Consider the following 19,006-nt stretch of genomic DNA (forward strand, 5'->3'; position numbering starts at 1 on the left):
TGTCTCTGTTGTCCAAGAAGGTTGCCTTCTTAGTGGCGATCACTTCGGCTCGCAGGGTGTCGGAATTGGCGGCCTTGTCCTGCAAATCTCCGTATTTGGTGATTCACTTGGATAAGGTGGTCTTGCGACCTAACCCGTCTTTTCTTCCGAAGAGGATTTCGGAATTTCACCTCAATGAGAATATTGTTCTGCCTTCGCTTTGTGCGAAGCCTAAGCATCCGAAGGAGGTGGCTTTGCATTCCTTGGATGTTGTTAGGGCAATCAGGGTTTACCTGTCTTCGACTAAATCCTTTCGCAAGTCGGATTCTCTCTTTGTCCTTCCTGAGGGACCTCGGAAGGGCATGGCGGCGTCGGCTGCGACCATCGCCAAATGGATCAGACAGACCATTGTGCAAGCCTATGCTTTGAAGGGGAAGGTTCCTCCTTTTCCTGTGAAGGCGCACTCTACCAGGTCTCTGAGTACGTCTTGGGCCTATCGTCATCAGGCTTCTGTGGCCCAGGTGTGTAAGGCGGCGACTTGGTCGTCCGTTCACGCTTTCTCGAAATTTTACAAAGTGGATGTTCAGGCATCGGCAGATGCTTCCTTTGGCCGCAAGGTTCTTAGTGCGGCAGTGCCTTAGGGTCCCCTGTTTGGGCCCTTGGTTGTTGGGGTGTTTTTACCCCTAGGTTACTTGTTTTTTCCTGGGTTGTTGCTCCTGTTGAGAACGTTTTTCCTGTTGCCCAGTTGGTTCTCTTACTTTGGTAAGGTTCCTTTCTCTGATGTGGGTACTGCGTTGCTTTAGGCGCGGCTGCTTTTTTCCCACCCCTCATGTCTACACTGCTATGGGACGTCCCCATTAGTGACGAATATGAAGAGGCGGCGACTGTCGGAGGACGTAAGAGAAAACGGAATTTTTGTAAAATCTTACCTGTAAAATTCCTTTCTCTGAGTCCTCCGACAGTCGCCGCCCCCGCCCCTCTTTTGGGGTTTGTTTATGTACTCTACTGCTATGCTACTGAAACTGAGTTGGAAATGCAGGAAGCAGGGAGGTATGGACTGAGGGGACCACCCCCTGGGGGTGGGATATGTTAAAAGCTTTGATATTAATATATTCTGTTGCCTAGCTACTCCTACGGAGCAAAGGTCAATAACCCCATTAGTGACGAATATGAAGAGGCGGCGACTGTCGGAGGACTCCGAGAAAGGAATTTTACAGGTAAGATTTTACAAAAATTCTGTTATTCTCCTTGATATGCCCTGCTTTAAGGCAAATATATGCTCTATTGGAATGCAATTTAATTTCATATGTTTTTAAATGGTTGCTACTTCAGGACATCTATGTTAAAATAATCAGCTACAGCAAAACAATCCCAACATATAGGCTAATGTCACACAACAGTTTAGCAATCCTGCCTCTTGCTGGAATTTCAGCAGCACGGTGACTGTAATGTTTTTTTACAGTATAGTGAATGATTTCTCTATTTTGTTTCAGTGCTTTATTTGAAGATCAGATTCCTTGTACACCCACAAGAACTCAATCAGCGCGAAGATGTAAAAATTCCACTCCAATTCAGCATACCGACTCTGATGAGTCTTCAGACTTTGAGCCACCACCCAGGAAGCTTACCTTAAAAGAGATTTTTGACAATCATTTTAGAAAGAAAAGAAAATATAAGGAGAAGAAGAGAAAAAAACGTAACAGGTATTTGTGCTCAGAGAAGAAGCAACCTCCAAAAGTCCTTAAAAAAAGAAAACCCCTCTACTCCATTTCTGCCTCACAAAGGAAAAGCAGATTGCTTCATTGTGGAATTAGGTTTCCTTTTGCATCAAAAAAACACTTATCCTTGAAATTGTGTTTTGCATATGAGGTGAGAAACTGTCAGCAAATATACTCTTCTTATTCACACTTGAGGTAATTGTAGCTGTATTCGTGCAACTTGCAACAAGTGCAATAGAGTACTGTCAGTGATATTTTATTTGCACTAACACTCATTTTCAGGATAAGCTTTCAGGCTGTGTCACCTTCTTCAAGGTCCAAGCAGTACCATTTGAACCTTCAAGAAGGAAATAAACCCCAAAAGCTTATCCTGAAAATTTGGATTTTAGTGCAAAGAAAACAAAATTTCTCTTTTGTTCCTTGACAGACACAGCTACTGATATTCTTAACCATTGGGTTATATTGCCACCTACAGGAGTAGAACACTAGGCAGAAAAAAAGGCTTGCTACGCCTATGGGCAGTTCCAGGGGGTATACTCCCTCTCTCTGCTATAGGTACTTAATTTTATTCTGCCTAGTCAGGAGTAAGGACCTCGTTTCATGCTGGGATCTCTGGTTCTGGCAACATTTTTTTTCTTTTAGATTTTCTTTTTCAGCTACCAGACTGGGCGACGGGCTGGATAATCTAGATCCAATGGTCACCCCAGTCTGGCCAGCGAGCGCACGCAGACCTCAGCTCTGTGCTAGGTTGGCCACGACATAGCCCCACCAGATGGAGGCTGGCCTGTTCGTTGAACGCCTCCCGAGGTTGAATACGACCAGGTCTCAGCCCGAGTCGCAGCGCTCTTCTTGGCCGACAGCCCCCTGTTTCGATGGCGAGGGGTTCTGTCTGGAGCGGTGCCCACCTGGTTCCTGGTATGGTGAGTAGCTCTCCCCCTGGAGGGTTTTGGGGTGGATGCGGGCCCCTCCATGGGATGGTCGGACCCCCTCCTTCCCGTTGGGCACCCCCCTCACCAGTCCCCCCATCCTACCCCCCCTCCACTAATGCTGGGGCTGTGTGGATGGTCTGGTACACCTCCCGGGTGGGGGCAGGGCGCTATGCTGGCAATAGGGGCCGGGGGGTGCACTGCCGGGGCTGTGTGGGGGAGGGCTGTACCTAGTGGGGTCTCCTGCCAGGGCCCCCTGTCCTGCCTATGCCTGTCCTGAGGCCTAGGGATCCCTCCTGGGTCCTCGGGAGCAGTGGTGTATTTAGGTTTTGTGCTGCCCTAGGCCTGACTTAACTTGGGCACCACCTAATTTAAGCAAGGCCACACCCCTTCCTGTTTATGACCTGCCCTGTCATCTGTAAACCACAGACCACAACCACAGTCTATCAGTGCCCATCGGTGCACCCTCATCAGTTTCCATAAGTTCAGCCTCATCAGTGCCCATCAGTGCAGCCATATCAGTGCAGCATATCAGTGCGGCCTCATATGTGGCCATCAGCACAGCTCCATCGGTGGCCACCAGTGCAGCCTATCAGTGCCCATTAGTGCAGCCTATCAGTGCTGCCTTCTCAGTGTAGCTTCATCAGTGCAGCTTATCCGTGCTGCAGTCTCCTCAGTGGCCATCAGTGCAACATATCAGTGCCCATCAGGGCAGCTTATCAGTGCTGCCTTATCAGTGCAGTCTCATTCATGGCCATCAGTGCAGTTTATCAGTACCCACCACTGTCGCCTCATCGTCTTATGTCACTAGATTAGTAAGATTACTCCTTTCTTTTTAAGATATTGAAGAAAAATCTCTCTGTAGCTGACTGTACGTGGATCAAAATTTGACTGGCTCAGAAGGGACCAGCCAAGGTTTGGTCCATCTATGGGCAGGCTGATTGCACCCAAGTCAATCTATTGAGCGCCTGTGGGATATTTTTACATGTGAATCCTGCCAGTGGCTAGAGCTGCTAGTAATAGCCTCCTGCAGGCCAGGAAGGCTTTCTGCGCTCCCCCACCACAGAACACCATAGCGCTGTGGGAGGCATTCTCCACCCTTGGTGGAAGGAAGGAAAACTGAATAGTCTACGGCAGGGCTCAAAATTTCAAGTCATGAGCTACTAGCCAGGCCTTAAGAGTTACTTGCCACTTGTTGCCCCACCCAAACCCCACCCTGCTCCGCCCCTAAACACGCCCTCTACATTGCAGAGCGCCCACAGCATGTCCCCTTACATTGCAGAGCGCCCACAGCATGTCCCCTTACATTGCAGAGCGCCCACAGCATGTCCCCTTACATTGCAGAGCGCCCACAGCATGTCCCCTTACATTGCAGAGCGCCCACAGCATGTCCCCTTACATTGCAGAGCGCCCACTGCATGTCCCCTTACATTGCAGAGCGCCCACAGCATGTCCCCTTACATTGCAGAGCGCCCACAGCATGTCCCCTTACATTGCAGAGCGATCACAGCATGTCCCCTTACATTGCAGAGCGATCGCAGCATGTCCCCTTAAATTGCAGAGCGATCGCAGCATGTCCCCTTAAATTGCAGAGCGCCCACAGCATGTCCCCTTAAATTGCAGAGCGCCCACAGCATGACCCCTTTCATTGCAGAGCGATCATCACAGCATGTCCCCTTTCATTGCAGAGTGCCCACAGCATGACCCCTTAATTGCAGAGCGATCATCACAGCATGTCCCCTTAATTGCAGAGCGATCATCACACAGCATGTCCCCTTAATTGCAGAGCGATCATCACACAGCATGTCCCCTTAATTGCAGAGCGATCATCACAGCGTGCACTTACCTGCAGCAGGCGGCTTCTCATCAATCCTGTGCGTCCTCCGTGTCTCCCGAGTCCTCCTCCTCGGCCAGTTACAATCGTTCGCCTTTTGGCCAATCAGGAAACACCTGCCTCCTGATTGGCCAGTAGGAGGATCAGGAGGAGGATCCCTGTGACAATAGCGAATACTCATTCGCTATTGTCACACAATGGGTGGGCTCAGGATGCAGTGCTCTGCTCCCGGAGCCCATCCTTTTCTAAAAAAGAAAGTGAAAGTAATCGCCAGCTGCTGTTAACGGCGGCGGCGGCGGCAGGTACAGCTCGCCATCCTCAAAATTCCACTCGCAAAATGCGAATAGGCGAGTGGAATTTTTGAGGGCTGGTCTACGGGCATCTTAACAGAGGCCTGTTCAGCAATAAGATCTTGTAAAATCTGGTTTAATATGCAGGTAACATATTTAAACTGTTTAGATTAAAAAATTGCTTCTTGCGTGAAGAAGCCTAACTGCTTCTAACTATCCTATCTGAATAAGAATATTTTTCTCAACGTTCAGTTTTTATGCATCAGCCAATCAGCTTTGTTTGTTCGCTTATCTTGCCACCTGCGTGCTCTTGGGGTCAACTCGTGAACATACGTTATCACATGTCCACACCCTCTGGCTGTAGCTTGCAGTGCTTAAGAACACATCAGAGTGATGGCACTGTGCACTTTTTTATTTATTCATTTAATGATTCATGGAATAAGTACTTAAAGTAGAACTTTAGGCAAAACTTATTTATTTTTATTTTTTTCCATTTTGGACACAGTAAGGCTCCATTCACACCAATGCGTTTTTTTCATGCTTTTTGCAGAAACTACATTTTTTTAACATGGGTTCTTATGAAACATGGAACATAATCCATTTTTGTGCCTCAACATTTTTTGAAAAGGTCAGGGATTTTTCTAAACACAAAACTGTGTTTTTTTGGGTTTAATGGACTTTAATAGAGAAGCTACAGAAAAGCACGTAGTGCGTTTTTTACTGCATTTTTGCCAAAGTTTGCGTTTTTACATTTTCAAATCTGCCAAATAACAGATCCCCCCCCCCCCCCCCAAACCATAAAAAGCGCAAATTTCAGCAAAATCACGGTAAAAAAAACCCCAGTGGAAAGCACAGCAAAAAGCACTGCAGAGACACTCAAAAGCAACATGCGTAGATGTGAATCAAGCCGAAGGGATGTTTATAAACCTCTGTCAGTTAAGTTTTTTTTTTTCTATCTGTGTCCTATTGGGGAGATTTACCTTCACTTCTTGTTTACTAGCCAAAACAGGAAGTGAGAGGAAATCCCTGCACTTTTAATGATAATGGTAAATGAGTCAAATAGAGGCTGAATCTCCCTAAAATCGGCACAGACAGCAATAACAACTGACGGGGTTCTAATCCCCCTCTACTCTATCCAAACCCTAAAAACAAGTTTTAGTTCTATTTTAACTAGACCGTTTTTTTGTTTTTTGTTTTTCGTTGTGTTCCAGTAGTTTATTTGCATCTGTTTTGTCTCTATTCATAGGCCTCTTATTGCCGAATCTAAATCAACCTAATAAGCTGGGCTCTTTAAGACAGTACTTTGTGTGCATTTTTGTCCTCTTTGGACTTAACGTTTGTATTCTACTGAATTAAAATCCATTGATTTCTAAAATGTATGTATATCTTCTCATGCAGCAATATGTCTTGGGTGGTTTTCTGAACTATGTAAAAAACATTAAATATGAGAACCATTTGCAAAAATCTCTGATGGATATGAATGTGGGTGAAGAACTGGAGAAAGGAAGCCTTGAGGCAAGAAAATTCAAATACATGGATGATGAAGAGCCTCTTTCACCTATTTCTGAGTCTGGGTAAGCTTGATGGGTTTGCATTGTTAGTATGTGTTCTGGGGGTAAACATATTATTGCCATTCTGACTGAAGTGTGACAGGCTTGAGGCACATCCAGTCGTGAGGGAGCTGATGGGATCTATCATTCTAAAGTACTGTTAGACCTCTTGCGATGTGGGGTCTAAATGATTGGTAAGCTGCTTTATTTGTATAAGGTATTTGGTGCACATTTGGTATGAAGAGTTTGTATTCAGGGTGTTCTATCTGAGTTTGAAGCTTTCACTGGTCTCTAATTTGATAATATGATTTATGCCATTTTTATGAATTTATGAGATAAAGTAACATTCCAAAGGCCTCATTCACACAAACATTTGAAGGTGCAAGCAGAGTCTGGTGTAAATTCCTGGTGTTTTTACGTGGCTGGAAGTTGCAGGTGGTGCATAAAGGTGCCCATAGAGGTGAATGACTGTGTGCACTTGTACTAGTGTAAATGCTGATGCTTTTTTACATCAACATTTACTCATGCATGCACATTTTCACTCCATAAACATGGAACTTCCGTGGTTGGTTATTACACACATATTATTTCACAAGAGTACAAGCACCTACAGCCTAATTATTAATCTCTATGGGCAGTTGTGGCTCCCCGGTCAAAAGATAATGCAGAGATTGTACTTTCAAAAGGGCCATGTTTGCCTGCATGGGATGCACAGAAATTACAAGCATCCCCATGCAGGCAGTGCCATTCATGTCAATTGGGATGCAGCGGCTTCATAGACACCGCCACTGCTCCCAACTAGACATATGCCGGTTTTCGGTAATTCGATATATCGCGGTATTGCATAGCCACGGTATTGTTATTGTGGCATTTTTAAAATACCGAGTTTATCTGCTCCTCAGTCTGACTTGTGATTTGATACATTTCAGTGAGCTGGATGACTCATTCACTCACACAGCTCTCCCAGTAACTATAAACAAAAATGATTACATTGTATCTTTTCCTTCTCTCTGCCAGGGAGAAAGGAAGTTTAACCTCTTAAAGACTGGACCTTTTTCTGACAATTGTTGCTTGCAAGTTAAAATCAGTTTTTTTTTTGCTAGAAAAGTACTTAGAACCCCCAAACATTTTATATATTTTTTTAGCAGAGACCCTACAGAAAAAAAATGGCGATTGTTGTAATATTTTATGTCACACTGTATTTGCGCAGCAGTCTTTCAAACGACTTTAATGAATAAAAAAAAAAAAAAAAAAAAAAAAAAGTAACAGTAAAGTTATCCCAATTTTTTTTTTTGTTACACAGAGAATCGTGATCTTTATTCCAAGCTAAAAAATCGTGATTCTCATTTTGGCCAGAATCGTGCAGCTCTAATATATATATATATATATATATATATATATATATATATATATATATATATATATATATATATATATATATATATATATATATATATATATATAATATATATACACACACACACGCATAGCAGCCCACATTACATTATTATATAGCCATCAAGCAGTGTCTGGCCTACCTGGTGATGACTGGTCCTGGTGCTCTGATCCGATGGCCTGGTCTTTAAAGGGGCAAATCCTTGCGATCCAGAAGTGGTTAAACCTGCAGGAGGACCGGTGTTTTTATCTATTAATGACTTTACTATTGCTTTAGGCCTGGTTCACAAGTATGCGGGTTGGTGGTTCACATGTATGCGGGTTGGCGGTTCACATGTATGCGGGTTGGCGGCCCACATTAGCACAGGCATAGCAGCCCATTGATGTGAATGGGCTTGAGCTGCTATGCCTGCGTTTTCAGCTGAAAAAAGGTGCATGCAGAATTTAAAAAAATGCAGTGGCCATGAAATCCATCCTTCTTTTGCACCATGCGACTTACCTGCCGTTGCTGCACACGCAAACTGTTTTTAAATGCCATGCCCATGTATACAAAAAACGCAGAAAGCTTGCCAGAGCAGGAATTGCAGGTTAGTCGCATGGTGCAAAAGCAGGATGGATTTCAAGGCCACTGAATTTTAAAAAAAATGCTGAATGCACCTTTTTTCTGCGGAAAATGAAGGCATAGCAGCCCGTTCAAATCAATGGGCTGCTATGCCTGTGCAAATGTGGGCCGCCAACCCGCATACATGTGAACCAGGCCTAAAGCAATAGTAAAGTAATTTATAAATAACACCACCTCCTTCAGGTTTAACCACTTCTTGACCACAAGGATTTGCCCTCTTAATGACCAGGCCATCGGATCGGAGCCGAGCACCAGGACCAGTTATCACCAGTTAGGCCAGACACTGCTTGATGACTTATTTTAGGCCTGGTTTACAGAGTCTGTACTGATTGACTATATAATAATGTGCATAAGTGAACCAAAGCCCCTAAATTCAGCAATGAAATTGAAGTGAGGTGGAAATTTAATAATTTAAATTTAATAGAATACCGTGATAATACCGTATACCGTGGCAAAACCTTAATCAATTAATCGCAGCATGAAAATCTGATACCGTCACAAGCCTACTCCCAACATGACATCTGTGTGGGTGACAAAGTCTGGGAGGAAACCCAACTAAGCACAGGGGAACATGCAAATTCTATGTACTGTAGGTAGTGTCCTGGTTGGGATTTAAACTGAGGACCTTAGTGCTGCAAGGCAGAAGTGATTATCACTAAGCCACTGTGCTTCTAATCCATTGTAATATTGAATCGGCATACAGTAACAACCTCTAGATTTTTGTCCTCATGCACACAAAGCTTTGGAGGTACAGGCAGGGTCTGGTGTAAAAATGCATTATCTTTTGACTGGGGAGCCACAGTTGCCCATAGAGGTTAACGTGCTTGTACTTTTGTAAAAGCCAATGCTTTTCTGCATCAGTGTTTACCAACACATGCACGTAATACCCAAACAGGAAAGTTCCATGATCAGGGAGTGCATATGTGCATGCATGTGTAAATGTTGATGTAAAAAAACATAGGGGACATGAACCCACGCTGTGTGCGTTTTGGGGTCATGCACCCACATGGATGTCAAATTGGGAGCAGCGGCTGTGTCCGTACAGCTGCTGTATCCCAAATGACATGAATGGGATTGCCTGCTCTGGAATGCAAGGAAAACCTGTGCATCCACATGTGGAAAAACATGGCCCTCACACAGGTGTATGCTTAAAGAGGAGGTCCAGGCTCCTTCAGAAAAAATTAGGTAAGCAGATACAAATACTGTAGCTGCTGACTTTAAATATTAGGACACTTACCTGTCCAGGAATCCAGCGTTGTCTTCATCCCAGCCGATTTTTACATTGGCTCTTGGGTGCTGCCGCCGCCATTGCTTATAAGGGAAACCGGCAGTGAACCCTTGCGGCTTCACAGCTGGTTCCCTACTTGGCACTGCGCTTTGTGAATGGCCCGGTGGCAGGGGAAGGAGGAGGGGGGCCGAAATTCCGGATGATCCCTCCAAAAGGTGCCAATGGTAACACCGGAGTGGGGAGGGGGGGGCAGATAAGCGGAGCTTCCCATTTTATATAAACGAGGCCCTACTGTTGTACTTCAGTAGTGGCCACACAGTTATTATTATCATCAATATATCAATCATTCAAATCCATTAAACTAATCAAATTGAATAAAAGTCACAAACGAAAGACACCCTACTCATTTGTTTTAGTGAGCTCAGCTCAAGTCAGTTGGCAACCCAGTCAGTTGGCAACAGCGGAATTTTATCAATGGCATCTGGTTAATCAAATAGCTGCATGTGTGTACAACAACTAGTCCTCATATAGATCATTTTAATAGGTTGTTTAAATGTGTCCCTGAAAGATTATTTAAATTGACAGACCTTATTTTGAGTCAATTGCACAGTGCAGAATACTACCATCTGTGTTGCATCCATCAATGTTTTATTTATTGAGGAATTGCTTGTTTGTTGGTACAGATAATTGCTACAAAAAAAAAAATATATATATTTTAATATATGCATTGCTTATTTTTTTTAGAGAAAGCGATGAATGTGAAACACAGTACTGTGATGCAAAAATTGTGGTGAGTCCCTGGTATTATGATATGATATAGTTAAATATCAGAAGGATAACTTGAGTTTCAGGGCTTCTGTATATGACCCCATTAATACTACAGGCCTAGTAAACTAATTTTTGTTTCCTTAGCTTTACCTCATGCAAATTTTTATAATTTAATTTAAAGTGAGTGCTATGCCTACAGTGGAAGTTCAGCCAAAATCGAAGGCGAAACCTGCTCCCACCCCATTCTAATTTTATTCTATCTACCCTGTAAAAAGCAAAGATGTCTATTTTCTATTCTGAAGCTGCTCTGGTCCGGTCACATATCTCTACAGTGAAGAAGAGAGATCGCTGATAAGCTGTGGAGCCTCTGAAGTGACATCACCCTTAGACTTACTATGGGGCATCTGTTGTCAGCTGTTCTTCCTTGAGGGCCAGTTCACACCTCATGCAGTCCAGTGCGTTTTTTTTCTGCATCAAAAACAGAGTGGCAAGAAGAAAGCCATTGTTGAAAGAAAGCCATAAGAAGTCCTGTTTGCAGTTTGAGAGAAGCCATGTCACAGCAAACGTGTGGAGGAAGGTGCTCTGGTCAGATAAAACCAAAACTGAACTTTTTGGCCTAAAAGCAAAATGCTATGCGTGGCGGAAAACTATTACTGCACATCACCCTGAACACACCATGGTGATGGCAGCATCATGTTGTGGCGATGCTTTTCTTCAGCAAGAACAGGGAACCTGCTCAGAGTTGATGGGAAAATGGATGGAGCCAAATACAGGACAATATTAGAAAAAAACCTGTTGGAGTCTGCAAAAGACTTGAGACTGGGGCGAAAGTTCACCTTCCAGCAGGACAACAACCCTAAACATACAGCTAGAGCTACAATGGAATGGTTTAGATCAAAATATATAAATGTGTAAAAATGGCCCAGTGAAATTCCAGACCTAAATCCAATTCAGAATCTGTGGCAAGACATGAAAATTGCTGTTGACAGACGCCCTCCGTCCAATCTGACAGAGCTTGAGCTATTTTGCAAAGAATAATGGGCAAAAATGTCACTCTCTAGATGTCCAAAGCTGGTAGAGATATTCCCAATGAGACTTGCAGCTGTAATTGCCGGGAAAGGTGATTCTACAAAGTATTGACTCGGGGGGGCTGAATACAAATGCACGCCACACTTTAGACATTTATTTGTAAAAAAAATTTGAAAACCATTTATCATTTTTCCTTTCACTTCAATATTCCAATAAAATACATTTACGTTTTTGGTTGTAAAAGACATTATCAGTCTATAATTTTAATGGTAGGTTTGTTTAGTGAGAGACAAAATAACAAAAATATCCAGAAAAATGCATTTCAAAAAAAGTTATAAATTGATTTGCATTTTAACGAGTGAAATAAGTATTTGATCCTCTATCAATCAAGATTTCTGGCTCCGAGGTGTCTTCTATACAGGTAACGAGCTGAGATTAAGTGCTCCTAATCTCAGCTTGTTACCTGTATAAAAGACACCTGTCCACAGAAGCAATCAGATGCCAATCTCTCCACCATGGCCAAGACCAAAGAGCTGTCCAAGGATGTCAGGGACAAGATTGTAGGCCTACACAAGGCTGGAATGGGCTACAAGACCATCGCCAAGCAGCTTGGTGAGAGGGTGACAACAGTTAGTGCGATATTTCGCAAATGGAAGAAACACAAAATAACTGTCAATCTCATTTGGCCTGGGGCTACATGCAAGATCTCACCTCATGGAGTTTCAACGATGATGAGAGCGGTGAGGAATCGGCCCAGAACTACACGGGAGAATCTTGTCAATGATCTCAAAGCAGCTGGGACAATAGTCACCAAGAAAACAATTGGTAACTCACTACGCTGTGAAGGACTGAAATCCTGCAGCGCCCGCAAGGTCCCCCTGCTTAAGAAAGCACATGTACTGGTCCGTCTGAAGTTTGCTAATGAACATCTGAATAATTCAGAGGAGAACTTGGTGAAAGTTTGGTGGTCAGATGAGACCTAAATCAAACTCTTTGGCATCAACTCAACTCGCCGTGTTTGGCGGAGGAGAAATGTTGCCTATGACCCCAAGAACACCACCCCCACCATCAAATATGGAGGTGGAAACATTGCATTAGGGGTGTTTTTCTGCTAAGGGGACAGGACAACTCCACCGCATCAAAGGGACAATGGATGGGGTTATGTATCCTCAAATCTTGGGTGAGAACCTCCTTCCCTCAACCAGGACATTGAAAATGGGTCGTGGATAGGTATTCCAGCATGACAATAACCCAAAACACACAGCCAAGGCAACAAAGGAGTGGCTCAAGAAGAAACACATTAAGTTCCTGGAGTGGCCTGCCCAGTCTCTAGACCCCTAATCTTATGTGTGGAGGAAGCTAAAGGTTAGAGTTACCAAACCTCAGCCTCAAAACCTTAAAGACTTGGAGAGAATCTGCATATGAGTCCCTCCTGAGATGTGTGCAAACCTGGTAGCCAACTACAAGAAACGTCTGACCTCTGTGATTGCCAACAAGGGTTTAGACACCAAGTACTAAGCCATGTTTTGCGAAGGGGTCAAATAATTATTTCACTCCTTAAAATGCTAATTAATTTACAACTTTTTTGAAATGCGTTTTTCTGAATATTTTTGTTGTTATTCTGTTTCTCACTGTTTAAATAAACCTACCATTAAAATTATAGACTGTTCATTTTTTTTGTCAGCAAATGTGCAAAATCAGCAGGAGATCAAATAATTTTTTTCCTCACTGTATACACACTACTCAAAAAAAATGAAAGAAACACTTTGAAAACACATCAGATCTCAAGGGGGAAAAATATCATGCTAGATATCTACAGTATACTGGGTAATGTGTTAGGAATGAAAGAATGCCACATCGTTTAATGGAAATTAAAATGATCATCCTACAGAGGGCTGAATTCAAAAATACCCTGAAAATTAAAGTGAAAAAATGATGCAGCAGGCTAGTCCATTTTGCTGAAATTTCATTGCAGCAACTCAAAATGGTACTCTTTTTAGTTTGTATGGTCCCCCACATGCTTTTCTGCATGCCTGACAAGGTCAGGGCATGCTCCTTTTGAGATAACAGATGGTGTCCTGGGGTATTTCCTCCAAGATCTGGACCAGGGCATTACTGAACAGACTGAGGTGCAACCTGGTGGTGTAAGATAGACCAAAACATAATGTCCCAGAGGTGTTCTATTGAATTTAGGTCAGGCGAGCGTGGGGGCCATTCAATGGTATCAATTCCTGTATCCTCAAAGAAACTGGCTGCATACTCCTGCCACATAAGGCCGGGCATTGTTGTGCACCAGGAGGAACCCAGGACCCACTACACCAGTGTAGGGTCTTACAATGGGTCCAAAGATTTCATCCTAATACCTAATGGCAGTCAGGTTGCCATTGTCTAGCCTGTAGAGGGCTATGCGTCCCTTCATGGATATGCCATCCCAGACCATTACTGACCCACCACCAAACCGGTCATGTTAAACAATGTTACATGCAGCATAACGTTCTCTACGGCTTCTCCAGACCCTTTCATATCCGTCACATGTGCTCAGGGTGAACCTGCTCTCAGGGCGCAAGTGGCGGACCTGCCAATTCTGGTGTTTGATGGCAAACGCCAATCGAGCTCCACAGTGCTGGGCAGTGAGCACAGGGCCCACTAGAGGATGTTGGGCCCTCAGGCCACCCTCGTGAAGTCTGTTTCTGATTGTTTGGTCAAAGACATTTACACCAGTGGCCTGCTGGACGTCATTTTGTAGGGCTCTGGCAGTGCTCATCCTGTTCCTCCTTGCACAAAGGAGCAGATACCGATCCTGCTGATGGGTTAAGGACCTTCTACAGCCCTGTTCAACTCTCTTAGAGTAACTGCCTGTCCCCTGGAATCTCCTCCATGCTCTTGAGACTGTGGTGGGAGACACAGCAAACCTTCTGGCAATGGCACGTATTGAATAAAACAATAAAAAGTGCAGCGCTCAAAACAATAATACAAATGTAATGAGAAGTCCCAATGTGAATGAAATGTGATCATGCACACAAATGTAAAATGTGCTCCGTGTAGTGAATCCGACAGCCGGTAATGTAGTCTCCTCACCTTATACTTAGCCCCTGTGTTACCAGACGGGCTAATATTTCATAAGGCTTTCCCAGATGTCAGACTGTTCCAAATTCTGATGACAAATCCGTATTCCACAACCGGGCAAACTTAATAGGAATCAGACCTCTTCCTCATAGAATCCCAGGGCATGATGGCAGCAAAAAACTCCAATCTCCACAATAGGTCCACTCAGCCATAAAAGAACAGGTAATGACATAGTGCTTAATCCTTATAAACCATTTTATTTCTTAAAACACATGTAAAATTACCTCCAGATCCATCACGGCTGTGGTCAGCTGTGATCGCAGTAATCTCCGGGCACACACACTGTAGATCCAGCCCCTGGACACGGGGCTGACCACATGTGTTTTACGCAATAAAATGGTTTATAAGGGTTAAGCACTATGTCAGGACCTGTTCTTTTATGGCTGAGTGGACCTATTGTGGAGATTGGAGTTTTTTACCATCTTGCCCTTGGATTCTATGAGGAAGAGGTCTAATATCTATTAAGTTTGCCTGGTTGTGGAATATTGGTTGCACGAATTGTCATCAGGATTTGGAACAGTGTGACATCTGGGAAAGTCTTATGCCATATTAACCTGTCTGGTAACACAGGGGCTACCTATAAGGTGAGGAGGCTACATTACCGGGTGTCGGATTCAATACACAGAGCACATTTTACATTTGTGTACATGATCACATTTCTTTCACATTGGGACTTTGTATCATTACGTTTATATTATTGTTTTGAGCGCTGCACTTTTTGTTGTTTTATTTATGATCTGGGATTTTGATATATTGACCCTTGGTGTTCAGCAGCTTCGTTTTAATCTGTTCAAGTGCGCTGATTTTCTTTTTTTCATATCAATGGCACGTATTGATTTAGCATCCTGGAGGAGATGGACTGCCTGTGCAACCTCTATAGGGTCCAGGTATCGCCTCATGCTACCAGTAGTTACACTGACCCAGCCAAATGCAAAACTAGTAAAAAGATGAGTAGGGGAAAAAACCTCAGTGGCTTCCACCTGTAAAACCATTCTGTTTTGGATTTTGTTTAATTGTTGCCCATCTAGTGCCCCTGTTATTTTCATTAACCCCAAAGCAGCTGAAACTCATTAACAACCCCCTCTGCTACTTAACGGACCAGATCAATATCCCAGGAGTTTAACTGACAATGCTATACTCTGATTAAAAAGTGTTCTTTTAATTTTTTACCCTATAGATTATCCAATAACTTTAATTATTGCTTTTGGGTTTATATTGAATGGCAGCATACAACTACTACTGTACATGTAGAAATGATCCACTAGAAAGCTGACAGGTGACTGAGAATGGAAACAAGCCCCTAGCTACTGTTTTTTTTTTTTTTTTTTTTTTTTTTTTTTCAATTTATCTGTTTATTAACAACATTTTTCAATTACAAATCATAAAAATACAAAATACACTCATTCAATTACAGAAAAAAAAATCAGAAGCTCCCGGCTACTGTAGTGGCTGGGAGTCTTTTAACCGGTTGCCGACCGCCGCAAGTACATATACTGCGGCGGTCAGCCCCGGCCAGCCAAAGTGACGTACCGGTACGTCACTAGCCTGTCACTTGCTTGTGAGCCAATAGCGGGCGAGCGCGTGCCCGCCGAGGCGCGCGCCCGCCCCGGCTTGTTCCCTGGGAAGTCCGTGCGTGTGACCGGCGGACCCGATGTCCGCCGGTCACTCGCGATCGTCCGCCGTGAAGGGAGAAAGGCAGGCGGCTAATGTAAACAAGCCGCTTGTCATTCTCCCCTGTGTAGGAATGGTGATCATACGGTTCTACTATGTAGGACCGTTGATCACTGTTCCTACACCAGTAGCCATGTCCAATCACAGTAAGAAGCACACCCCTAGGGACACACTTAACCCCTCCTTCCCCAATAAAGTTAACCCCTTCCCTGCCAGTGTCATTTTGCAGTAACAGTGCATATGTATAGCACTGATTACTGCAGTAATGTTACTGGTAACTCCAAAAGTGTCAAAAATGTCAGTCAAGGGTCTGATCTGTTCGCCGCAATGTCGCAGTACTGCAAAACAAAAATCGCAGATCGCCGCCATTACACGTTTAAAAAAAAACACCAAAAATGACAGAAATCTTTCCCTTAGTTAGTAAACGCAATAACTTTTGCGCAAACCAATCAAAATATGCTTTTTGCAATTTTTTTTTTTTTTTTTTTTTTACCAAACCTATGTAGCAAAAAACAAATTGGCCAAAAATGTAAAAAAAATTAGATTTTTACATTTTTTTTTTTTTTGGGAAATTTCATATAAAAAAATGTGAAAAATATTATTTTTGCAAAATTGATGCTTTTTTTTTTGTTTATAGCGCAAAAAGTAAAAATCGCACAGTTGATCAAATACCACCAAAAGAAAGCTCTGTTTGTGGGAAAAAAAGGACGTCAAATTCGTTTAGGTACAGCGTGGCACGACCGCGCAATTGTCCGTTAAAGTCGCGCAGTGCCGAATCGCAAAAAAAAGGCCCTGGTCAGGAAGGGGGTAAAATCTTCCGGGGCTTAAGTGGTTAATAGGTCTGTGCTGCTATGCCTTACATTGGTGGCAGGGAAGGGGTTAAATTTTGCATACAAATTGAAAGTGTTTAGGTTTGACCTCATATTATATGGTTTTGGTAAGTCTGCAGACAAAAGTCTTCAGATAATCTGCACGTGTGTACGGGGCATTAGTGTATCTAAATCCTTGGATGGATACATACACGTTCTATCCAATGATCTTACAAAGTACATGCAAAGGCCTCATATATACCCAGTGCCGGGACAAGGTCACCTAGAGCCCAGGGTAAACATGCCAAATTTTGACACCCCCCCTCAAGATGTATGAGCATTGTGTGTAAGTGAAAATCCCCTCCCCATCAAAAAAAAAATTGAGTACTAATCTGCATGCTCACCCCCTAAGCACAAATTCCCCCTCCTCCCAGTACAAATCCCCCCCCCCCTCCCAGCACAAAGCTTTGCCCCCCCCCAGCTCAAATCCTCTCTCTCCCCATATGCCCCCAGCACCAATCCCCCCCCCCCAAAGAAAAAAGAATTTCCCTCCTCTAGACATCCTCTACCCATGAAATATCCTTTCCCCCACTTCAAATCCCCCACCCTTCTGCACAAAATCCCCTCCCCCAATCCCCCATCCTAGCACAAATCCCTCCCACCGATTTCCCCTCCTAGCACATACCGCCAAATCCCCAATTCTTGCACAAATCCTCTCTCTTCTCCCCTCCCAACACGAAATTGTTTTTTTTTTTTTTTTGGGGGGGGGGGTGGGTTCTGCATTTTACTAAAAACTTGATAAATAAAGAATAAAAAAAAAAAAAAGATTTACATCCAGAAACATTGTTTACTTTTTAGATGGAGCAAAAAAAAAAGGGTTTCTATTTCTTTCTGTGATTTCCCCTCTCTATTTCGAAAATCCAAACATTTAAGCTGTCAACAGAACAGAGGGGATGTCTTCAAATGGGGACACTTGTTGCAGTGACAAGTGTCTGATAGAGTTTTGCTCAACTCTGGGAGATTTCCTCTTACTACTTGTTGCGTCCACAGGTCAAGAAGTGAAGGGAAATATCCTTAAGGTCTGCAGAAAAACCTAACGGGTTTTATTCCTTTCCTACTTCATCCAAAACTTAAACAAAAAACCCAGAAGTTTTGTCGTCTTGATTCAGGTGGATGATTTTTTTTTTTTTTTTTTCATATTTTCAATTAATGAGTTATTCTTTCTTGTGTAGGAAAACAGCTCATTTATTTTGGACTGCAGAATTCCCAGCAAAGAACAATGGAAAATAAAAGATATAAGATCCAAAACCGATGACTAAAGACATGAGACTCCGATAACTGAAAATTTCTTAATGAGACCTGTAAATACTTCTGTTGATGCCTACAGATCGCAAGAATTGACAAATTATTTATTTTCTTTTAAAGGAACATGTACAGTTATTTTTTCAGGGGTTTGTACATATTTTTGTTTATTAGGGTTAAAACTAAAATAAATGACATCTTTCAAAATAAACATTTTTTTTGTCAGGGTAATGTGAAATAATGCTTATTATTTTGTAGTCTCTTTTTGGACCAGCATGTGGACTTTTCTACTTTTTCACTTATTTTTATTTACTTCTCTGTTGAAAAAATGCCTAATTTACGTCTCTGTTGAAAAAATGCCTAATGTTTTCAGGAATCACTAACACGAGCGTAGCACCCTTCTAGGTAGGTGCTAGGAAAAGCATAATTGTGGCCCTGTCTGCTTATCAGGGGGGGCTGATCTGTTTGCTAATCTGTCACATACCTCCAGGTGTGACCTGTTGAGTCTGGGGAGTCTCCCCACTGTATCCAATGAGGGATCTTGTTGGGCAGTGGAGGAAACCTAGCCAATAGCACACCAGGGTTTAGGACTGTCCCAGTGGGCGGGGTTTGCCGCAGTGCACCCTGGGATTGGAAATAAATCTGTGGGGAGCATGTGACAGAGTGACTTTTGGTGGGAGCATCAGTCCCAGGAGGAGGTAACGGCTGTCTCTCCTTCTGTAAAATGTGAAGGTAGTCCAGGCAGTCGGCCCAGGGACC

The 19,006-nt window shown here is 43.3% G+C and overlaps 1 protein-coding gene across 2 annotated transcripts in view; it reads left to right on the top strand.

Moving 5' to 3' along the window:
- The window catches only part of TAF1D (TATA-box binding protein associated factor, RNA polymerase I subunit D), a 30,748-nt gene extending 12,472 nt beyond the window's left edge, over positions 1 to 18,276 (top strand). The window contains exons 2-5 of one of the 2 annotated variants that reach the window (XM_082248405.1): positions 1,473 to 1,848; positions 6,146 to 6,321; positions 10,287 to 10,332; positions 18,178 to 18,276. In XM_082248405.1, coding sequence (XP_082104531.1) covers positions 1,473 to 1,848; positions 6,146 to 6,321; positions 10,287 to 10,332; positions 18,178 to 18,264 — 685 coding nt within the window. In that variant the 3' untranslated portion in view covers positions 18,265 to 18,276. The remainder of the gene's footprint in view (positions 1 to 1,472; positions 1,849 to 6,145; positions 6,322 to 10,286; positions 10,333 to 18,177) is intronic. The other variant, XM_082248406.1, reaches the window with a different exon arrangement.
- The last annotated feature ends 730 nt before the right edge of the window (positions 18,277 to 19,006 follow it).

The sequence above is a fragment of the Pelophylax lessonae genome (genome assembly GCF_965119305.1).
Source record: "Pelophylax lessonae genome assembly, chromosome: 2".
Taxonomy (NCBI): Eukaryota; Metazoa; Chordata; class Amphibia; order Anura; family Ranidae; genus Pelophylax; species Pelophylax lessonae.